General features: G+C 39.7%; 1 protein-coding gene across 9 annotated transcripts; it reads left to right on the top strand.

Annotated features, from left to right (window-relative positions):
- The first annotated feature begins 44 nt into the window (after positions 1-44).
- usp20 (ubiquitin specific peptidase 20) lies at positions 45-22,671 on the top strand. Of its 9 annotated transcripts, XR_003929089.1 has the most exons (26): positions 2,141-2,256; positions 2,568-2,675; positions 3,086-3,139; positions 5,306-5,368; positions 5,663-5,824; positions 5,998-6,100; positions 7,295-7,364; positions 7,518-7,631; positions 7,748-7,826; positions 8,519-9,026; positions 9,867-10,016; positions 10,148-10,260; positions 11,690-11,862; positions 12,289-12,383; positions 12,492-12,525; positions 12,803-12,848; positions 12,940-13,120; positions 13,346-13,472; positions 13,577-13,746; positions 14,131-14,212; positions 14,499-14,607; positions 15,164-15,266; positions 15,367-15,435; positions 16,370-16,540; positions 17,015-17,150; positions 22,367-22,671. XR_003929089.1 is itself a non-coding variant. In XM_030065358.1 (25 exons), the coding sequence occupies exons 2-24, from the start codon at positions 2,598-2,600 to the stop codon at positions 16,525-16,527; spliced, it is 2,841 nt and encodes a 946-aa protein (XP_029921218.1). In that variant the 5' UTR covers positions 45-211; positions 2,571-2,597; the 3' UTR covers positions 16,528-16,540; positions 17,015-20,190. The 9 variants fall into 9 exon arrangements, 8 of the variants coding, with proteins under 8 accessions (XP_029921218.1, XP_029921215.1, XP_029921222.1 ...); XM_030065358.1 differs by lacking the exons at positions 2,141-2,256; positions 22,367-22,671 and adding an exon at positions 45-211 and having other exon boundaries at positions 2,571-2,675; positions 17,015-20,190; XM_030065355.1 differs by lacking the exon at positions 22,367-22,671 and having other exon boundaries at positions 2,135-2,256; positions 2,571-2,675; positions 17,015-20,190.
- Positions 22,672-22,979: the final 308 nt, after the last annotated feature.

Raw genomic sequence — 22,979 nt, 5'->3', positions numbered from 1 at the left:
ACTGGCGTACTAGTTAACGTCACTTCCGTAAACAAGGACTCAAGACTTCCGTTCTTTAAAGGCTGCCTAGACAAGACAGTCTATCTATCTATCTATCTATCTATCTATCTATCTATCTATCTATCTATCTATCCCTATGTTAGTCGTTGGCATAAACAGAGACAGCGGGATTACCTCCTGACCTGCCACCTGGCTCGACCAGCGTGTGAAGGTGCGGATTAACCGGATGATGCCTTTAAAAAAAAAAAAAAAAAAAAAAAAAAAAAAACAAGCAGCGTTGGACGGGCCCTCGCCCCCCCCGTGCACGTCGGGGACGGCGCGCGTGTCGAAGCGCAGACAATTCGTCCGTGTGTTCCAGTTTTAAGGGTATTTTTCGGTGCTTTTATTGTGAAAGAGTTTTGGGCTTTTATTTTGAAAGGCCGCGGAAGTCCTAGTGTGTGACCGACAGGACTACTGGCAGCTGCTGCATGATCACACCAAAATGCAGGCACACACACTCACTTACTCACTCAGTCACTCACACAAACACACACACACACACACACACACACACACACACACACACACGCACGTGCGCACACACACACACACACACACACACACACACACACACACGCACGTGCACACACACACACACACACACACACACACACACACACACACACACACACACACACACACACGACGCCAACAAAAACCCACTGGTAGTACATTCGCTGCTGGTGCCCCTCTGGCCACTAGCAGTGCCCCTCCAGCAGATGGCGCCCTTAGCATGTCCTAGTGTGTGACTGACTTGAGTAGTGGCAGCTGCTGCATGATAACACCAAAATGCAGGCAGACAGAGAAATCCTCATTCAATCCAGTGGAGAAATCCAGAAAACCCACCCCTGTTTGAGGCGTCACAGCTCGGTCACCGTTTGAGTTACAGACTTGTTTCAAAGTTTAAACGAGTCATGAGACTCAGATCTATAAATCTCCCATTTACATGATTTTGCTATCTTTTACCGTTTTTGAATTATGGCAGTTTTAGTTTAAGAGTGTTTTCTGCTCCCTCTGAGCTCTTACAAAGGGTGTGTATTGCGCATTCCTGAGGCAGCTAGAGTGAGTCACATGTCCAGGCAGCGTGCAGAGCAGAGCACACCAGAGTCAAAAACGTTTGAAAACTCTTCACAGCTCCCACAAACTTGGTCCAATCCACATCAAAACTACATATTTTTGTAGGAATTTTTGTCCTCTTTCCATCTGCATAGTTTTCAAAGCCGTCAGACTTTTACTTTAGACTCCAGGGGCTTAATTAGTGCCAAAAGTCAGTCTCTTCCCACCAAAGTCCATGGAAAAAACCGAAGTGTTGGTTTTGGCCACTCCGACTTTGAGGGCTTATAAAATCCAAACGAATCGAGTAATGACGGAGTTTTTAGCAACTTTTGTTCAGCACTGTGTCCTCTGTCATCTGTTAAATTTTCAAGCCGCTGACACTTACGGCCTGGGAGGAGATAGATTTTGTTCAAAGCGGAATTTTGGGCGAGAACGTGATGTTCAAACGCAAATTGCGGACTTCCTGTTGATTTTAGGTGGGGGGTGTCAGCGCGTGAATTGTAGGGCTTGATGAGACCTACATTTTGGCAGTGGTTTGGTCTTTCTAGCGCATTCCTGTGGGCCACAGCGGCTGTCTTTGTGTGCCTAGGTGGCGCTACGGAGTCCATTTCTGCACTTAGGGGGTCCGTTTGTCCATTTTATCAAATTTTTCGCCAGACCTGGCCTGCATGCCGAATTTGGTGAGTTTTGGAGCATGTTTAGGGGGTCAAATTAAGGCCGAATGACACGTAAGAATAATAATAAAAAACGAAGCAATTACAATAGGGCTTCGCGCTGTTCCAGCGCTCGGGCCCTAAAAAACAGACAACAAATGGTGTAAAAACAAAGGAAGCAAAAAACAAACAAACAGCAGAACACGGTAAAACAAAACACAAGCGGGATGCGCTGGAGAGGAGAACATTGGGGTTGCCATGGTTACCCGGTGGAGGAGTCCGTGACGTCGCAAGTTGCCACCTCCTCCGGCTCTGCCCGGCCGTGCGGTGCAGCTGGGAGGGGGAGGCAGGAGGGAGGGAGGCAGGCAGGCTGGGGGGAGGCGGGATGGGGCATCGCGTCCGTCGGCTTGTCGGTATGTCAGCGTCGGTCGCTTATCTTCCTCCAGCACGGTTTGTTTACCACGAGGATGAACATCACTGACCGCCGTCGTGACAGCTCCTTTTGTCGGTAAACACGGAGCGTTGACGGTTAGAAATCGCCATTGCTGCAGCTAGCAAGTAATTTCTGTGCTTCTCGTTGGCTTAGCAGCAGGCCTTTAATGTGCAGAGCTGTCAAATTTAGTGGGTGGACAGTTAGCCGAAGCTAGCTCGCAAATATTAGTGTATTTCTAATGGGAAACGTGGCGTAAACAGTATTGTTTGTAAGTTAAAGTGAGATATCTGTTGGAGACGCGCTGGCTGCCGTGTGGTCGTGTTTTTGTTAACCAGGCTGCCCATGGAAACTGCTACATTCTTGTAATTGCTGCCGTTTTACATTAGCAGACCTCCGCCTGAGGAGACTGAGTAAACATGGCTGAACAAGACATTTGCCCCCACCTGGATTCAATAGGAGAGGTGACCAAAGAGGAGCTCCTCCAGAAATCCAAGGTGGGTTTTTGTTTTGTTTGTTTAGCCTCTTCTCATGCTCTGCAGTGGAGAGGGAGAGGATGTCCAGTCCTCTGCTAGCTCGTTGGTTCACTGTGTCATAGCAGTGTGTGTGAATGTCAGATGAACACATTGATCAAGGTTAGTGTGTGTTTTGATGGAGTAGCCTAATGCACATCAGCCCTCAACAAAATCATAATGATGTGAAATGTGATATGGACCAGAAGCTCTCTTATTTTGTTCTTGCCGCTTGTGGTGTTTTGATGTTAAGCATCCTGTCTGCTTTTCACTCTAACATACTGAAGCTGAAATTAAAACTCCATGTGCAGACGTTTAAGATTCTATTCTACTTTATTCTATGATTCTAGTCTGTTCTACTCTACTCTATTCATGTTATCTGGCTCACTCTGCAGGGAACTTGCCAGTCATGTGGAGCAGGGGGCCCAAACCTGTGGGCCTGTCTGCAGGTAGGGTGTTTCTTTTTATAGTTGTGTTTTTTATTGTTATACACATTGGTGCATAAACTATGGTTACAGTTTGTCAAGTAAGCTTTACTCTCCCTCCAATAAAAAAGGGGTGCAATGAGACCCTTTGCAATTGTTCCAATATATTGCTCACAGCATGAGCATTAGCATAGTATTGAAAGTAAAAACGAGGGAGGGAAGAAAGTTAAGTTTTCCTGCTGCACTAATTGTAAATCACTCTGGATATGAGAGTCAAGTTAATGTCTAAACAGGTCAGAATCAGAATCAGAAATACTTTCGGTCAGTTGCAGTCAAATTCTCTAGAGAAGAATTAAATGATTGGAAATAGAAAAAGAAATATGAAATATACAAATATGTGCCTTAGAAAAAAAAACAAAAAAACAAAACAAAAAAAACGTGCATTATGTATAAATATGTGGATTAATCCTACAAAATATTACAGCAATAAATACAGGCATAAGAAATTGAGCCTATGTTAAAAAAAAATTACCTATACACACAAGCATATTGCACTGTTGAATAACAGGATATAGGAAGAGGATATTGTAGGTGATAATTTTAAATATTTTGAATAGTACACTATCTAATAGCTATTAAATTGAGCAAATATATATCCAGTTCCATGAGTGTTTTATACAGTGATATATAACGATATTATGAAATCCATGACACATATTCAATAACTCATTAATTATCATGTTTTTCATATTTCTTGATATCTTCAGCCCACTCTAGCTCACCTGAACACTTATCACAAAATAGTCCCTCAGCAAATTTATTCAACTGTTCCCTCACAGCATACAAGCTGTGCTGTCTAAAGGAAGAATATCAGGAATTGCTCACAGTGAATCAACACCTGGAGAGGTGCCATGAAAGGGAAACATATTCAGTTCACTTTGAGGGGATGAATGACTCATTTTGTCAACAGTATTCTAGTTTATCCAATGTAAGATGAGTCGATTGGTCAGTGGCCTGTGAAGTCAAAGGACAGTGCCAGTATTTTTAGTTTATGCTCACTATTTAGGTTGCATTTGCATTTTTTTTAGAGGTGTCTACATACTGTCCTCTTTAGTTATACATGTGAGACTGTTTTCCTACCTTCTGTGAAAGCCAGTCACTGCCCTTTATTTATGTCTGATATGAAAACCGCCTTCAACAGACTTGCAAAATGTCTGAGTGAGATAATCCATCACAATAAACATGCTGCCTTAATTATTTTGCCTAAAAAACACCACTCTTAGTTTCTTCATTATGGTATTGTACTCAGATGTGACCAAAATATCTGTGTCCTCCAGAAAATAGCTCCTCTTTATTTTTTATTTACAGCAAAATTTGTAGTGTGATGAGCACTTTTTGGCATTTAAATGTTTCTAAATGAAAAGGTATGAATAATGAATAAATATTTAAAATGTAATCAGATATGGCATGGATATAAAAATGATCAAAGGTATTGCAAACTTGCAGACACTAATAAAGCAGCTGCAGCTCAAAATTTGAATGGCATCGTCCTTGAATATTCTGACAAATTCTTGATACCTGGTTCAGTCCATTCAGTCAGGCCCACTTTATACAAATCCAAACTAATTTTTAAATAGTTCACTGACCTTCCTTATCATCTCAGTTGTCATATTTGCCCAGCTGATAAATGTGGTTATATTGGGTATTTCTCATTTTTAAATATTAAATATTTGTAAATATTAGTAAATATATGCATACATACATGCACAACAGAAGAAATAGCTGAGACTGTATTTGTATACATAATTTTAAATTAATAGTCCTTATGATGCATCTAAATTGGCTGAAACATTGTTTAAAATATTGTTTAACTAATTTCAGTGTATCAGGAATTTAATACAAAAATTTGAAATGCTATGAGTGCATACACATATGTGTATATAAAGTAGAGCTGCACAGTGACAAAAGACGTGTTTGTGTGTTTTAGGAGTGCTTTTATTTTATTTGGGGAGGGGGATTGCAACATTTTATAATGCACATTACATCCTTTCTTGGATTTTTGATAGATAAATTGAAAATATTTGGAGTAACACTTGTAGTGTACTGTTTTGCAAGCACACTCTTGTGACTGTTTATTGAATTTGTAAAGGTCTTGTTTTCTGATTGAGCCACGCTGTTTCTGTTGTGCAGAGCGACTGCCCGTATGTTGGCTGTGGAGAGTCCTACTCTGATCACAGCACCCTGCATGCACAGGTAACGTTTTCTGCTAGATTCTTTCATGATTCATGATTTTGCTTCCCTTCCACAAGACAAAATGTAACATTAATGCAAAAGGTGTTGAAAAGGTGGCAATCTCTAAAACATTTCTTCATTGTTTGATTCTTATTCCATGTTTAAAGAGAAGCTTCTGGCCACATGAGAGACAAGCTGATGTGTTTGGCTATGTTAAACCTTCATCTATGCTTGAGCCATAATTTCATTTCTGACAGAAGATCTAGAAGGGATCCCACATCAGTTAATTAAATGATTGCTTGTGTGCTTCCCCAGGCTAAGAAGCACAACCTGACTGTGAACCTGACCACATTCAGGATCTGGTGTTATGTGTGTGAGAGGGAAGTGTTCCTGGAGCAGAGGCCTACACTGGTGCCCGTGGCTGCTGCACCCCACCACTGTAAAGCCGCGGAGCAGGTACGGCTTCGCTCCTACAAGGTCAGCTCTGCTCACTACTCTCTGCTTTTCTGTCTGGTTCTCTCGCTCTGTTTGTGTTGCCTGCTTGATGTCTTTGAACAGAAAAGTGACAAATGCAGATGCTATTTTCGATTTCAGCCAAGCTCTTCCTCATGTATCTTTCTATTTATAGTTTTTAAAACTCATTTTCCCAGGATGCAGTGCCTCAGCCAGTAGGTCACCCACTTAAAGCAGTACCCATTGCTGTGGCAGAAGAGGAAGGCTCAGAGTCAGACGAGGACGAGCTTAAACCCAGAGGTACACAAACTCCTCTTTGATGGTTCCTGCTGCCAAACAGCGGTGTGCTTGAAGCATCACAATTTATACAAGTCATTTGTGATTAAGTGCTGGTGGAGTCTGTGGGAACAGCATCAACCCCAGTGAGACTTTAGATGGCATTTAGACCATTAAGACTTGCAAGCGTAGGTGCTTTTAGTCTTGCTCTTTGCTGCTCCAGAAATACAGCCCCGTTGCACAAATGCTTTTATATTGTTAATTTTTCCCCCCAAATTGATATGATGTGGTTTAAGGCTTTTAATGTGTTGAGTAAATATCTAACATGAGAAATAGTAACAGTGAGCTTTTCAAATCATGTCTGAAGTTATTAAAATCTGGCCATTCAAGACACATTTCCATTACATAGTATCTGCTCTTCTTGCCTCAGCTCTACTTGCTTTTGCTACCAGTTACTTTTCTGGACTTCAGTTCCACTGCAGATAGTACCCGCTTATGTCGAAGCCCGTCAGCTGTGTGTGGGCTTGTGGACTAGTTTTTCCTCCCTTCTCTACCAGAGCCCCACACAAATGTTTTATTTTATTATTGTTATTTATTTATTTTTTGAAATCAGCAAGACCAACATGAAATGGGTCCGTCACATAATCAATTTTAGTGTTACTGGGAGATTCTCTGAAAAAAATGTATCACTTTGCAAGACTAGATTATCCAATATTTGCACATGTTTTGTGAGGCTTGCTTTTTGTATTTCCTGGTTGTAAGCGACGACCTTTGAGGCTTCGCTGTACCAGTTTCTCTCTGACCAATCAATGGTCTTACCACCTCAGTGGAGGTGGTTCCAAAGGTAGTATCTTGTACCAGATACTATCCCAAACTTTGCCTAATGGAGAACCAAAAAACGGGTAGAGCTGAGGCAAGTAGAATAATAGAATGGAAAAGTTCTCTCTGAGGGGTTTCCAAGTGTTCATATTAACAGATCATAGCTGTCATATTTCAGAGCTATAACTGCCTTGAGGCCTAAGAATAGTTATCAGCCCTATTTCATTAAATTGACACTAACAGCAATAATGAACCCTCTCTGCAGTTCTCTCATTGTGACGTATCCTAAAAATGTGAGGTTTATATTGTATTAATCCCAAGCCATTTACACAGTTTATCACCTTATCACCCATTGCTGCCAGGACAAAACAGTTGTTATGTGTTTACTGTTGTTTGTAGGACTGACAGGAATGAAAAATATTGGAAACTCCTGCTATATGAATGCAGCTCTTCAAGCCCTGTCCAACTGGTGAGATCACTTCCTCTCTCATCGCCTCTTTACATTTGTCCACAAATGGAAGTGTGTGTATGTTCCTCTCAGCCGTGTCTGTTTATACATGCTTTCTCTCTTAGCACACAAAGTGTTGTTGATGTAATTGTTTTCCTTGTCTTTCTCTTCCAGTCCTCCTCTCACTCAGTTCTTCCTAGATTGCAGCGGACTTGTCCGAACTGATAAAAAGCCTGCTCTGTGTAAGAGCTACCAGAAACTCATCTCTGAACTCTGGCACAAAAAACGGTAAAGCACATGTAATAATGACATGAAATTAAGAGACCACAGTTTGTATGATAGCAAGTCTCTTATACATTATTATCTTTATACTGACCTGCCTGTCATGGCTGTTTCCATCTTAGGCCCAGCTATGTGGTTCCTACCAGTTTGTCCCATGGCATCAAATTAGTAAACCCCATGTTTCGTGGTTATGCACAACAGGTAAGGTCCTCACTACACCACACATCACCCCACTGCAACCCCATTCACATTTGGTTTCACGAATGTCTCAGGTGATCCAATCAGAAGTGGACAGGTCTAAGTGCAGATGTGAACAGGCTTCAATGCGTCCTGGAGACGCACTGTGATCCGATCACTTGCACCTTCAGACCTTCCTCAAGTCTGAAGAAGAAATCACACCTGAAAAAATTATGACACCTTATGGGTGATATTGGGAGCATACACATAGTGTCCAGACTTTTCTTGTTATTTTGAAATCATTCACCTAATCAATCATTCACCTCACCCACTTGGACAACTCTTCTCCCACCAAAGAGAGAAGCAAAAATAAGAAAACATTGGTGAATCCCAGAGATCTATGGGTGCTAACAAAATTAGATCAAATCAGTGGATACCATCAAAAAATAAGAGCAAATTTGTTTGTACATTGCTTCTGGCATCTGGCCCAATGATTGCTTGTTTTTCAGAGGGGCAAACACCCTTCTACACACATTTTGAGAGAGATGGTCAGGTATATACACTTATTCTTCTATCCATTAACACATTTATACTTTTCTGCCAAAAAAGACTATCTCTCTGTACATGACAGTGTTCATTATGCTCCTTTTGACTTTGATTCATGTTGCTTTATTGATATGAAGAGACAGTCTCCCTCTGTTTGTACTTGGCAACAGGACACTCAGGAGTTCCTCCGCTGTCTCATGGACCAGCTGCACGAGGAGCTGAAGGAGCCTCTGGCAGAGTGCAGCATGTGTGCTGATGGAAGTGATGTTGACGAGAGAAGAGATGGAGACCGCTCCCCATCTGAGGATGAGTTCCTGTCCTGTGACTCTGGGTCCAGCAGTGACCGTGGGGAGGGAGGAGGCACAGGAGAGGCTGAGCTGCTCATGCAAGATGAGTGTGATGCGGTCAGGACACCAGCAGGGAGTGTAACGGGCATGGGACCTGCTGGGGTGATCTCGGAGAAGGAGAGGCTGAAGGAAAAAAGGGTGTCTGGCTCACCCCTCCGTGGAGGCTCACAGGAGATGGATGAGGATGCTGATGTGGACACAGCAGCTGAGGAGGGGGCTCCTGAGAGGGGAGCAGAGGAGGAACCGACATCAACCCCAAACACTGAGGCCCAGAACCAAGAAAATAACCAGGCGCCTAGTGCAGGGCAAGGCCAGAGCAACAACACTTCAGGTATGAACAGGATCATAAAATTGCTCTATTAAAAAATGTAAACCCTGGCATATCACTCAACTTGGACAGCGCCTCTAAGTTTTGATGATCTGATTTTTGCCACCGAATATTTAGCACATTTCGAGCTGTTGTGGAGATCGGTCGTCCTATATTTCAGGTATCAGGAGTAGAGTAGATTAAAACTATGGTTTATTCAACAGACATTTTGCCTGTAAGTAAGTAAGTAAGTAAGTAAGTAAGTAAGTAATTTATTTATATAGCACTTTTCACAGATAAGTGCTTTACCATGCATACCAGGAATAAAAAGCAAAAGCAGAGCATCAGGTATGATGGGAAAAAAATGGTAGTGTCAAAAATTCAATAAGTAGATAAATATAAGCTAAAAACCACAAGCTTACATTTACCTGTGACAACTTCATCAGCCCCAGCCTGAAGAAACAACAACTCGGTGAAATACTGTAGTCTCACCTTTGATGGGTGGCATTATGATTGGTCACTTGGGAAATATATTTAGTTAATATTTTATACATAACTGATTCACTGTTTTGTTTTCTATCCCTTTACATTTCGACTTTCACACATGGACATTGTTTGGTGCGACCTCCGTCAAGTGGCCAGTCACCCTCCAGAGATTGGAAGAAATAAATGGGCTACTATTTACTGTTTCTTCAGACTATGATCAAAACCTGATGGATGAAACATCTGTTCAGAATTTTTGTCTGAATTTGAGGGTGTGGGCTTCCTCTTCTCTTGGTGGTTACACTAGGTCAGTGCGGCACCAATAAGACAAACGACAAGTGCAGAGGATTTACTCTCAGTTCTATTGATTTTGTATTTTAGAGCCAGATAACGAGGCGTCAATGACCCAGTCCCAGTCCAATCCCTGTAGTCCTGTGCGCACTCTTCAGGAGCTGCACCCCAAACTGTCCTCCAGTCCTCCTCGTTCCAGCCCTCTCCGCTCTGCAGGCCCTGCATACTCCTTCAAAAAAGGTGAGGAAATGTCTTGTGTTAGATAGATAGCACCTCAATTTCAATGTCACAGCAATTCTACTACTCAAGTTACTTCAGTCATATAGAGTTTCTCCTCTGTAATATTCCTCTCTGCCATGTGTCTCCTCCAGCTCAGCTACTGCTCAGTACCAGGAAGAAGAAACAGTCTCATTATCGCAGTGTGATCTCTGACATCTTCGACGGCTCCATTCTCAGCCTGGTCCAGTGTCTGACCTGTGACAGGGTGAGCTTCAGGTGTTCAAACACCAGAGGGAGCTGCTTTCTTGTTTAGTATGAAACCACAACAGTCACTTGAATAAGAATGGTTCGACATAATTCAACAGTTTCCTACATATTAAAATATGTTCTGTCGCTATTATCCTATTTTATTAATCTTGCATTATTAAAGAAGTAATTTGTATATGTAAATGACCTAATCCAACCTAATCCAGCATTTTTTTTTGTAGTTATGGCACAACATACCAACCTATTGAGTTGTTAAAGTTAAGATATATCTTTTTTCACTTAAAACTATATGCTGAAATCCAGCATGCACACCTCTTCAGTGTTTGCGCTGAGGGATAACAACTGAAATACCTTGGCATCATTACAGCTGCTTCATATAAAAGGAGGGAAATGATTTACATCCCCTGTAGCCTATGGGAGAGGAGGAGGGTCATAGATTCAAAGAATTGCTGTAGGGATGTTTATGAATAATCCTTGCTCTCACAGCACCACATCAAACAGCCCATCTTCAGTAAAAAGTAATGTATTTGACTGTCTGTAAAAGGAGCCATATTGATTAACGAACATTTTCTCACAGCCCTGGAGCATTCCATAATAATCATCATCAAAATAAAAAAGAAAGATAGAGACCCACAAAATTCCAATATTGATAAAACAGGATATACAAATGGAAGTGATCAAACTTAGCCAAGTGCCATTTAATGCTAATTCTAGTACCTTGACATGGGAAATTTTGAAACACTGTATTAAAATTTGCTGTATGTTATATTGCCACATGTAGAAATGTTCATGTGTGAGCTACAGGGGTGAAGTCTTAACAGTCCTCTGGGGCTAGCAGAACAGAGTATGGTTACAGTAATTTTTTCACATGATCATAGTGTGCAGAAGAATAACCTGTCTTTCTGTCCTATAATATCAATAATATATACTATCTAAGTACATATTATAATATCAAGTACAGTAATAATATCCAGTACTGACACTCTTAACTGAGATGAAATGCTTTCTGAAAACATTGAGACTGAAACTACTGGGTAGCCACTGATTTCTCTGAGTACTGGTCACATCAAGGGAAAAAAAATCTAAATTTTCCATTTTCGTTCTGGCTGTTAGTACAACTGATGGCGCAGCATCTGATAGTCAAGTTACCGGACTGAACGTCTTGAATATAGGCTCAAAACATGAACAGCCTGAAAGCTTTCGTTTTCTCTTTAGTTTGTTTTATTTTTCATTTTTGGGGGGAATTTCGGGGTGTTTTTCTTTTTAATATTGTTTTTTGTATTTATGTATTTGTGTGCTAAATTTCAAAGTTATTTCTTTGTCATTTGCTCCTATCATGTTTTTGAAAACAAACAAATAAATAAATAAATAAAATACTCAGCTTTCACAAACATGTAAACAAGGTCTGTCTTCTGTTCATCCGGCAGGTCTCTACCACAGTGGAAACGTTCCAAGACCTGTCCCTGCCTATTCCTGGTAAAGAGGACTTGGCCAAGCTGCACTCCTCCATCCATCAGAACCTGCCGGCTAAGACCGGTGTGTGTCCTGACACTTACGGCTCCCAGGGCTGGATCTCCTACATCATGGACTCTATACGCCGGTCAGTGGGCCAGGTGTCAGTGTCAGAAAAGTGATTGCAATCGTGCAACATTTCTGGAGGTTGGAGGTGCACTATGCAAAATTGCTGAGGGTTGATTAAAGTGGGGACTAACTCAATAGATAGATAGATAATAGATAATGTGCTTATTCTATGTTTTTTGTCAGTTTAGTCAAAAGGTTCCTCATTTAAGTTGATCCTCTGCAATTTTACATTGTGCAGCTTTAAATCAACAACATTTTATCAAAGGATTCTTTTACTTAAAGTTTCTGTTTAGACTTAGGTTGTGTAATCAGATTGCGTAAACCAGAGATATTAATGTTTTGACTGCTGCTAACTATGACAACGATGGCAGTCAGGATACTGATTAAGGCCTTATCTTTGCAGCAGTTTGTGGTTGCACTGATTGCATCTCTTTGCTGTGAGCAGGTTTGTAGTTTCGTGTATCCCCAGTTGGTTTTGGGGGCCCATGGTAACCCTAGAAGATTGCCTTGCTGCCTTTTTTGCTGCTGATGAGCTGAAAGGTAAATTGCAGTATGTAATCATCCTATGCTATGCTGCACTACCAAAATATTATGTAATCGCTAAGGAGTTCTGTGTCAGAATTTTGCTTTCTATTCTTTGTCTTTCAGGAGACAACATGTACAGTTGTGAAAGATGTAAAAAGTGAGTATATAGGGAAAATGAATCACTTCATTTTTTATAAAACAACAACAACAACAACAACAAACAAACAGCAAAAACGCAATCTTTTGTAGAAAAAATATTAACAAAAGTCATTCAAGAGTCATTCATCAGCTGGGGACATTCAGCATTTCATTAGCAGTTTAGTCTTATGCTGAAATTTTGTTTCTTAATAAATGTGATTAGAACAACATGAAATATTTGGATTTTGTTTGCACTTGTACAGAGATAAACACATCATTGCTCTTTTTCCTTGCAGGCTGAGGAATGGTGTGAAATATTGCAAAGTACTTCGACTTCCTGAGGTAGGAGTTTTTTTTCCCCCTTATCTTTTGTTTGTGGGTAACAAGTTGCCTCTGGTAAATCAAACCGTTTCCTTACAAATTTGTTGTACAGATTCTGTGTATTCACCTGAAGCGTTTTCGGCATGAGGTCATGTACTCCTTCAAGATTAGCAGCCATGTATCTTTCCCATTGGAGGGCCTTGACATGCGACCTTTCCTGGCTAAAGAGAGTCCCTCCCAAATTACAACTTACGACCTCTTATCAGTCATCTGTCACCATGGCACCGCAGGAAGTATGAGTTCACTTGATTTCTTCGTTTGTGCCTAACTTATCTTTGAGATTGTGCAATGATCAGCGTGTTTTCTGATGCAGTCATTTATCTTGCAGTTCGATCATTCAGCTGAATTTTGTACCTTGTCAACATGTGTGTCTGACATAGTTTTCATATACTTTGCATTTCACATACATACTTTTTATATTGCTCTTCTCATCTGTTCAACTCCCTTTGCTGTTCCAGGTGGACACTACATAGCATACTGTCAGAATGTGATTAATGGCCAGTGGTATGAGTTTGATGACCAGTATGTAACAGAAGTCCATGAAACAGTGGTGCAGAACGCAGAGGCCTATGTGTTGTTCTATAGGTGAGCTCTGGATGACTCTGAATGTTTGAACATTTATATCAAATGTGACATTTGATTAGCATTTTAACATTGACTATTTGTGTATGTTTCCTGGCTGTGTGCAGGAAGAACAGTGAGGAGTCAGTGAGGGAGAGGCAGAAGGTCGTGGCTCTAGCCAATATGAAGGAGCCCAGCCTGCTGCAGTTTTACATCTCCCGAGAATGGCTTAACAAGTTCAACACCTTCACTGAGCCAGGCCCCATCAGCAACCATACATTTCTCTGTCAGCATGGAGGTGTGTGGTATATAATATGTATCTAACATATTTTATTGTAAATAAAAAAGGCCTTAGATCCAAATCCACTCTCCTCTCATCATGAAAATGTATGTTTCTTTATATCCAGACACACATTTACACATGCCAGTTAATAATAAACTATGTAGCTCCAAATGACTATTTATACTTGTAGAAGATTGACAGGGTTGACATTTACTTTGCCAGATGCAGTTGTGCACATTATTTCTCTAGCTTTCTAATCTCACCATCAACTGTGTCTGTATTCTATCAGAAACATCAGGACATTCCTAACTATCCTCCTAACAACATAAATTTGGCGTTTATGTCAATGATGAGAGATTGGGACATTTAACCCCTAAAGTATATTTTTTCTCTGCCCAGGGATCCCGCCTAACAAATACCACTACATAGATGACCTGGTTGTCATACTTCCCCAGAATGTGTGGGAGTACCTTTACAACAGGTAAATATGTCACAAACAGCCCTATCAGTAAGTGAGATAGTCAAAGAGGCATCCAGTTTGCAGGGAACACAACAAAATGTGATTATCAAATAAACGACATGCAATAATTATGCATGTCATGCAACCACAGCTGTTCAAAGATGTTCAGATGCCTTCCCTGCAAACTGAGGGCTACATACCTCTACAGTGAAGTAATTGATGACATTTTGAGACTGACTTATCTTTTAACATATCTGTCTGTCTGTCTTCCTATCTGTTTATTTTCTGTCTGCATTTCTGTCCCAAGTTTTGGAGGCGGCCCTGCAGTCAACCATCTGTACATGTGTGCTATCTGCCAGGTGGAGATTGAAGCTCTCGCCAAACGCAGAAAAGTGGAAATAGACACCTTCATCAAGGTATGGGGGCTCTAGGGGTGTAACGATTAAGTATCAAAATGGAAAGCTGTGATTCATTAATCCTTGGTTCACCACGGTGTACATGTGTTGAACTATGATTTATTTATTTTTTTCACCACATTTCTGGTATGTGATTCAAAAATATCATATCATGTTAATTTACAGCAATCACTTTAGCAATGGAACGACAGTCAACACTTCTTTTGACTTGTAAGAAAGTTAGGTCTAATTTCCGCAAGCCACATACAAAGCCGTCGTTTTTCTACATTTTGCAGCATTTCCAGCATTTGCAGACTGCCGTGCATTCTGGCAAAACCTCCATTTAACTTTTTATACTGAGTTCTTGGTAAATGTTTTAAATTCAAAAGAAAGTTGAATTCTGTTCATTTTTTTCAAGCTAGACAGTGACACAAACTAAACCATGGTCTAAAAATCACAGCACAAATCAAACTGTGAAAAAATGAGCTGTTACATCCTTAATATGCTGTAAGGGATTGTGTGTGTGTATTGTTCCCTTGTGATGTATGTTGAATGAGCAGTTTTCTCTTGTCTGCAGCTGAATAAAGAGTTCCAGGCGGAGGAGGCGCCTACAGTCATCCTGTGTATCAGCATGCAGTGGTTCAGAGAGTGGGAGAGCTTTGTTAAGGGCAAAGACAATGGTACAATACCACAGCTATGTAAATGCAGCAGTGCATAAATGGCCCTGTGCTTCCTGTCTGTATAGATATTTGCAAAATATTTTCATGGTGTTTTTTTCAGAGCCCCCTGGTCCCATTGACAACAGTAAAATTTGCGTTATGAAAGGAGGACACATACAACTCAAGCAAGGTGAGCCTCAGTGGTGGTATCACTGTTGAAAAAAACGTAAAAGGTGCAGTGGAGACAAAAACCCCAGCATGTTAGTTCAGAGGTTTTTAGTCTTTTTCATGTTCTGTACCCCCAAGTTGACTTTGACTAGGCTGACAACCCAATTTGAGCTGATTCTGCCCTTGGTGCAGTATTATGAAAAGATAGTTTGGTTTGCATTAAGTATCAAATTATTCACGTCATACCTGAGAACTGACAGATAGGTTAAGAGTGGTGGGATATTTTTGTATTTGTTTCAATACCAAAACTGTATGAAATAATTGTTCATATTTTTTTTTGTATTGAAACAATTTCTATTGAACTGAGTTATTATAGTGAAATTAAACTATTCTTCATCTTGTTGAGGAGCACCTGGAACTGATATAAAACCAGTTTAAAATGGGTGTCTGCAAGTCCTTAAAAAGTTTTAAAATGTGTTGAATTTTATAAATATTAAATTTTAATTCATGGGGACTTAATTAAAGCATAAACACTTTATGTAATGTCAATCTTCCATCTCTTTCTCTTTTTTAAGTTTATGTATTTATTCTTTTTTTTTTTTTTTTTTGTCACAATCTCCTGACTCAGAGTCAACATTTCTGATATAAAATGAAAGCTAATGCTGCCTTTATACTGACCTGCTACACTTACTGCTGGGAAAACTTCCATAGTAAATGAAACCAACACATATTTTACTTACTAATCTTATTTGTAGAGAGAAAATCAAGAAAATCCTAGTACTTAATCTGTCCCATGTTCTACAGAAAAATGTCCTGGTTAGACTTATTATAGTAGCTTCTTGTTGTCTAAGTTTTGCTAAAATCTGTTGTGAAAAGGTCATACATGGCATTAAATTTAACTTTCTGATACATGTAGACATCCTGTAAAAAGTGGTAATGTGCATGTCTGACCTCAGGTGCTGACTATGGTCAGATCTCCGAGGAGACGTGGCAGTATCTGTTGGGCATCTACGGCGGAGGCCCTGAGATTGCAGTGAGGCAGACGGTGGTTCCAGCCGATCCCGACAGTCTTCATGGAGAAAGGAAGATTGAGGCAGAAACCAGAGCACTTTGAGATACAGAGAGAGGTGGGAGTCTTTGTGTTGTTAAGAAACATTACTCACAGTCAGAAACAGTTAACTTGAGGACTCACAAACCCGCACAAACTAATACATAATCACAGAAATCATTCCTTTTAAATAGCTTTACAGGTAGCATGTGGGATTTTTTTATGGGCTCTGATATTTCTTGCTCAATATCAGAGGTCTAATTTTTTCCATTGTAAACAATACATTTACTGGAAGTGCCCTGGCTCCTGTAACTGGTCTTGGAACGTGCATCTCCCCACATTGCTCACATCAGCCCCATGAGCTCACACATTCCTGCCGGGCAGCAGAGAAGCAAGATTAGCTACGCATGTGGATGAGAGTAATGATACACCATATCTACTTTTAATAAACAAGTGTAAATCTGATCTAGGCTGTTCAGGTATGGGATCCTTCAAGGATCCATTTTTTCTCAGCCTATTTCTCAACTTAGTTTTTCTTTCTCATTATCTGCAGGCCATCTGACTTCCTTTCTACTCCTGCCCTCACAGGAAAAAGAGGAATTTGCACCTTGGTGAAGAAGCCTTGTCATGAGCACTTTGTAAATGTAGCAACGCATTATTCTGATGCCCTGTCGCAAGAAGACAAAATGGTACTTAAATGTCATGTATTGTAGTTTATTTATTGAATAATTCTGATCCTCAGTGTTGCAATGTAAAATAAGATTGAGCTGTTTTCAGTAGCTATGGTGTTTCAGTGGCTGCTGTAGTAACTAGGTGTCATAATGCAAACTCTGGCTGAGGCAGGCAGACAACTGGGGTCACAGGCCGTGTTGCCGAGCGGGATGGTGGTGTAAATGCTTTGCTCGATGACTGTCACTTGTACATTTATCTTCATTTGGAGGCACCAACCAAAAGACATTTGAAGACATGCTTGCCATTGTTTGCCTATTTGTAATATAGATGTACCCACAATTTGCTGCTTCTTTAGCAACAAGTTGCCTGCACTCACTGTGGTGGGTCTCAGCTCAGTGAGGGAATCAACAATCTATACTCTGCACCTCCCACCTTAAATAAACAGTATAACTATATTACACTGAGCTCCTCAGGAATGGAAGTTGCTTGAATCGGTGAAATGATGATTGAATAGATGACAGAACTGTATCAAAAGCAATTTATTTTCAGACTGTGACACATGCATGAACATGTTTAAAAATTCCCCTCTCAGAGTAATTTATGTTGGGAGTTTCACATTGCATGTAAATTTAACTCCTTATTTCTGATATATGACAATTCATTGACAGGAGCCTGTGTTCTGGCAGGTACCCAGTTATTGTCGGGCAAAGATAATAACAATGCTAGGTGGTTAAAATTACAGATGTCTTGGCAGACTCTTTCTCTGCCAAGACTGTCCAGAATTGGACAGTCTTGGCATTAGAATACATACATACAAAGGCATATACACATGTAGATATATAGAGTAAATAGGCACTTTTTACAAGAATCCATTTCCTTAAGAAACACAAAAGACTAGAGGGATAGCAATTCAATGCAAGAAGAAGCTGATAAAAAAGAATATAATCCTGTTACAAAACAGCTTACAGTGGTAACTCTGTAGAGGGATTGTGGAAGAATATTGCCCAAAAAATGTTGCCATCTTAGCACGATATTTTAATATTACTTTACAAATATTACGTTTATACTGAGGTTGATATTCTCATGCAGCATTGCCAGTATATTTGTAAGTCATCTTGTACATATAGATCATTATTTCGAACAGATGAATTCACAAAGACAAAGGAGAGGAAGGGAAAACTCTACAAACCACCAATGCTGAGGCAGAAAAGGGAGGCAAACTTAGCATCTGTCCTAAAAATCACCACTAACGCACTAACACCTCAAGCCAGGAGAGGGCAATGTTATTATGAAAATAAATTACTCTATCACTTTCGTAACAATGTGGCAAAGAGAAAAATATTCTGCCAAATTTCCCATTGAACTTTCATATCACCACTTAATTAAGCTTTACTGCACCTTGTAAGGGATAATACACTATGAGATGTGTGCTTATAAAGCAATAATTAAAGCACAGCATGGGGTCTATGAGGATTGCTCGTGCAAATTGTATTACTGTCAAATCTGCACTAGGCAAGATCTATGAGTAACAATACCAACCAAAATCACAATGTGGGGCTACAACAAAGAAGAGCATCCTAACCCCTTTAATTGAGACAGTGCATTTGCCCAAATATAATTCTGTTGTTGGGTTTGTAAAATCAAAACTACAGTGCAAAATACAAATTGCTAAATGCTGTAGATTCTCTAGTGTTACATCCACAGAACTTGCATGAAGTAGAACAAACTCTTAGATTCAAATCAGCATACCAGGATGGTTGGAGTGGTGGCCATTTCTATATGTATCGTCACGATGGCACCAGGTGCAAATTTGCGTTTCCTAATGCAGTGAAGGATTTTTTTTTACATTTTGGGTTGCCAGTTTGGCTCAGTGGTTAGGGTTAAGGTCAGGTATAAGTTGGTTATGGGATAGGCTGTAGAGAATGAATGTTAATCAATTAGAAATTCCAGCGCTGCAGTAGGAAATGCAAACTCACATACCGGGCTAGCTTCCGTATAATATAATTATGTATAATCCAACTTGCAATAAGTCATTTGCAGCAACGATCGAAGCAGTGGAAAGACAGCTTGTGTTTCCGCTGGCGTAGCACTGTAGCATTTAAAGAGTTGTATTAACTAAAGGCTTGCTAGTTCGCAGATGTTGATTGAAAGACAAGTCTTCACAGTTCGCAAGCATCCATGACACACTTTACAGCCCCAATGCCTCGTCACCAACCATCCATCAAAACCAAGGCCTATATGCTGTATATTCTACTGTGTACAATATGACCACAGCATCAGTGCAATGACTGTTCTACTACATTCAAGTTCTGTGATCACAGCCTTCTTTCATCCCTTTGGTATTCTTTGGTAAAAGCCCGTCTCAGACTTGGGTTGGGTTGGTAAACATGAGGGTGTGATGTGCAATTAATGATATCACTAAACGACTTCTGAGAATTATTGAATTTTAAAATAGTTACCTCTCACTGCCTGTTTGAGGCGCCAACTTACAGTGTTGCCCAATGCACCTTTAATTAAATAACATCATGGAGTGTATCACCCTGCTTATAGCATGGTCATGTTTTTCCATTTTTATCTTTCATAATTTGTGCTCTGCTCACTTTTGACTTTCAGGAAGACAGTTCCAACTGTATGTAGCAAGCAAATTTCTTGGCAACCACTTGTCAATTACCTGTCATTTGATTAGTGCCAGCTGCTGCTAGCATGTCTGCTACTGTCAATAATTTAGGGGTGAATGCTGATTAAATACTGTACACTTAAAAACCAAACTCCTTTAATAGCTCCATCTCACTGTAATTAAGATCTCATCTAATGGCACACCAGAATTCATATAGACTTTAGTGTATTTTAGTGTATTTTCTGAATCTTTGTAATTCATTTGAACCACAAAACACCTATACATAACACTTCACACTAAAGAGTATTGGGCCAGCTTTATTTCTAAAATGAGATAAAATTTGGGTCAGTCCGTTTGTTTTTATGAATGTGGAATTTTCCCACAGCTGAGTTAAAAACCTATATCCTTCTGTATGTCTGTTTTTTTTTTTTTTTTTTTTTTTTTTTTTTTTTTTTTTTTTTAAATAAATGATATCATCGCCTACTTTATTATACCGATTTTTATAGGCATCCTTGGCTACCAGGTTTTGACACATTATTGGAACAGGAGTGGTGGCTGAGTGCTCAGCTAACCATCCATGGCAAAATGCAAATAATTGTTTTTCTGTGACTTTTTGCCTAGTTCAGTGATTGATTATTATTGATTGGAAAATAGATATTAAAAGAAACAATTTATAAAGATATTAGGCCCATAAAAACTCCAGCAGGTCTCTACTACTCTGTCCCCATCCTTACAAAGGCAATCAATTTTTAATTTTTATCATTCAGTTTACTAATGTGTCATACTGTTCATTTACTATCTCTGCTTTACTCTTAACTTTCTGCTTTGGCCATATTTTAGTCCTAGATTGCTCTTTTTTATTAGTTTAACTGACACACAGAGACAGTTTTGTAAGCTAGTAAAATGAGTACAACCCTTAGAGAAGGAAACGGAGACTTGCCAGTTCTCCCTGACATTGTGCTAACTCGCTCGTGTTTGCAACATGCTGCAACACACTGACGATGAGGGAGAATCCACAGGCAAACAGCTGGCCTCTGTTAATCCTCTGGATCTTGCATTGTAATGTTATTACACTGACAGGACAGGACATGATCTAATAAAAAAGAGCAGTAAAATAAAGAGCGGCCCTGACAGTGAGAGCAAACAGTAAAGCAGCTGACACAGGAGTTGTGAAAAGGAAAAGGAAAACACTTAGTAAGTTGAATGGGGGAAAAAATGCCTTTGTAAAAATTCTTTTTCATTGATGATTTTTTTTTTCAGTGTCAATTAATGTCTTTATAAATTGTTTTATACCGATCGAACAATCTGTAATGATCACTGGACTAGTTCATCGTCATTTAGCTCACACCATGAAGTCTCCACGTAGGTAAGAGTGGAGTTTGCTTGAATGACTGCAGGGGGTTTTGATTAACAAAAATGAGCACACAACGTCCCTCAGGTGAACATTGCTTGCAAATATGAATAATTATAACAAGTACTTTAATATTTAACCTGTGGCCATGGTATATTCAAATTTTTGCAATTAACTCAGTCTCAAATACCAACTGGAAGTATGATTTAAAACCCACACTAGTGGTAACCATGCGGCAGTCATCCTAACTGCCAATCGCAATTATACTAATATTGTACTACACTATATGCATTATACAAATATTCAACCCTCTTGACTTCTTTTCCCATTTTGTGGTCAATTCATCTTTGTGCCGTTGAATCTCCCAGCTGTTTTATTCAAAGATCAGTTAGAAATAAGTAATGTGGATCAGGAAAATGGGATTAGATTATGCCTCTCTTACCAAACATTACATTGCTGATGAAACAGTCGTATCATTATGATCGCTCCCATAAGAATTGTTAAAACCTGGCAGAATTGGTTGTGGGTTTTCCCAAATGCAACAAACAAAATTATCCTTTCCACAGCATGTTCCTGTGGTAGGGAAGCACATTAAGTATGGTAAATTATTTAAAGATGAGGATGGTACTCGAACGGGCTTCCATTTAATTCAAAGTGGCCATGAATTAGAGGACATGAAAATGTCTTTGAGGTTGTTTGCACACTTGTGAACATTTCAGAAGAGTGTGGCTAAACAAGACAGGCTTGTTGACAATCCACTTGTCCAACAGAAAGTTTGCGATTTTGGTTACAGTTATCAAATCTGCTGAGATATTCAAAGGTGCAATAGTCTAAAGAGGGGGCAAAACATTCCCCTTGTAATGCACAGTATGTTAAAATACGAGATGACCAAACTATAATCCAAAATACATAATCCAAAATGTTTTTGTTAATATGTCCAAAGAGTTATTTATTAGTTTAAACAAGAGAAAATACTTATTTCTTTTTGAGGTCTTTGTTGTTTTTTTGTCCAGATTGTGTCTATAAGTGAAAATATTACCTCTGTGGGAATGTTTGTTGTTTTATTTTGTGTGAGGGCAATGAAAAAAAAAAAGATTTATCTGCACGTCTTCAACTGCATCATCAGAGAGGTTTGGATGCTGCCATGCTAAAGACTTTTGACAGCTTACAACAGAAACTGGTGCAGCGATTGTGATGTTTAGAAAAGTTCAGTGATAGCATCTGAATCATCCCCACCTCTGAATTTATGTTTGCTTGTATTGCAGCACATCGCTATGAACGTCACATTTCCATCTAACTTTCCGCTGATTGAAAATAAAAGCTTGCTGTGGTTGGGCAGACTTCATCAACTGTATCATGCCACTCCTTGTTCATCAGAAAGCATAACAGAACTTAACAGACTGTTTTCCTTGCATTTACTGTGTGTGGTTGTTGTGGTCATGATGACGACGCTCTGAAAACATGAAACCTAAATTGGTTCATCTGAATCCAGTGGGATGTCTGAATGTCTGTGTAACTGATATAATTACTGATGACTGGATACCTGATTAAAAAAATGCCTGGTCTTTCATTCGCACACCTTTTGATGGGTTTTATTTTCCAGAGTTGTTTAAATAGAACTGAAGAGCTGTGTTTGAATCCCAATGAAAACAAAGTGGCAAGTAAAAAAGACAAACACATTACCCAGTTCATAATGACCTTATTCTGAACTAAGGCTGACACAAAATGTTTCAACACCAAGTAAAATAATTATTTTAGACCATATTTCATATTTGAAGGAGTGCTCCAACCTTTTTGGGCGCAATACCCTCCTTACCCAGACTTAGACAAAATGTTCGATACCATTTTCACCTCTGTATGTCCGGTGATTTGGTTCCT

This window comes from Myripristis murdjan, chromosome 12, assembly GCF_902150065.1.
Source record: "Myripristis murdjan chromosome 12, fMyrMur1.1, whole genome shotgun sequence".
Taxonomy (NCBI): domain Eukaryota; kingdom Metazoa; phylum Chordata; class Actinopteri; order Holocentriformes; family Holocentridae; genus Myripristis; species Myripristis murdjan.
The sequence above is the reverse complement of the archived record's forward strand: the minus strand, read 5'-3'. Positions and strand labels throughout refer to the sequence as shown.

Coding starts and splice junctions, on each gene's coding strand:
- usp20 (XM_030065358.1), top strand. CDS start 2,598: ATGGCTGAACAAGACATTTGCCCCCACCTGGATTCAATAGGAGAGGTG. Junction 7,632..7,747: donor GAACTCTGGCACAAAAAACG/GTAAAGCACATG, acceptor TTTCCATCTTAG/GCCCAGCTATGTGGTTCCTA. Junction 13,473..13,576: donor GCCTATGTGTTGTTCTATAG/GTGAGCTCTGGA, acceptor GGCTGTGTGCAG/GAAGAACAGTGAGGAGTCAG.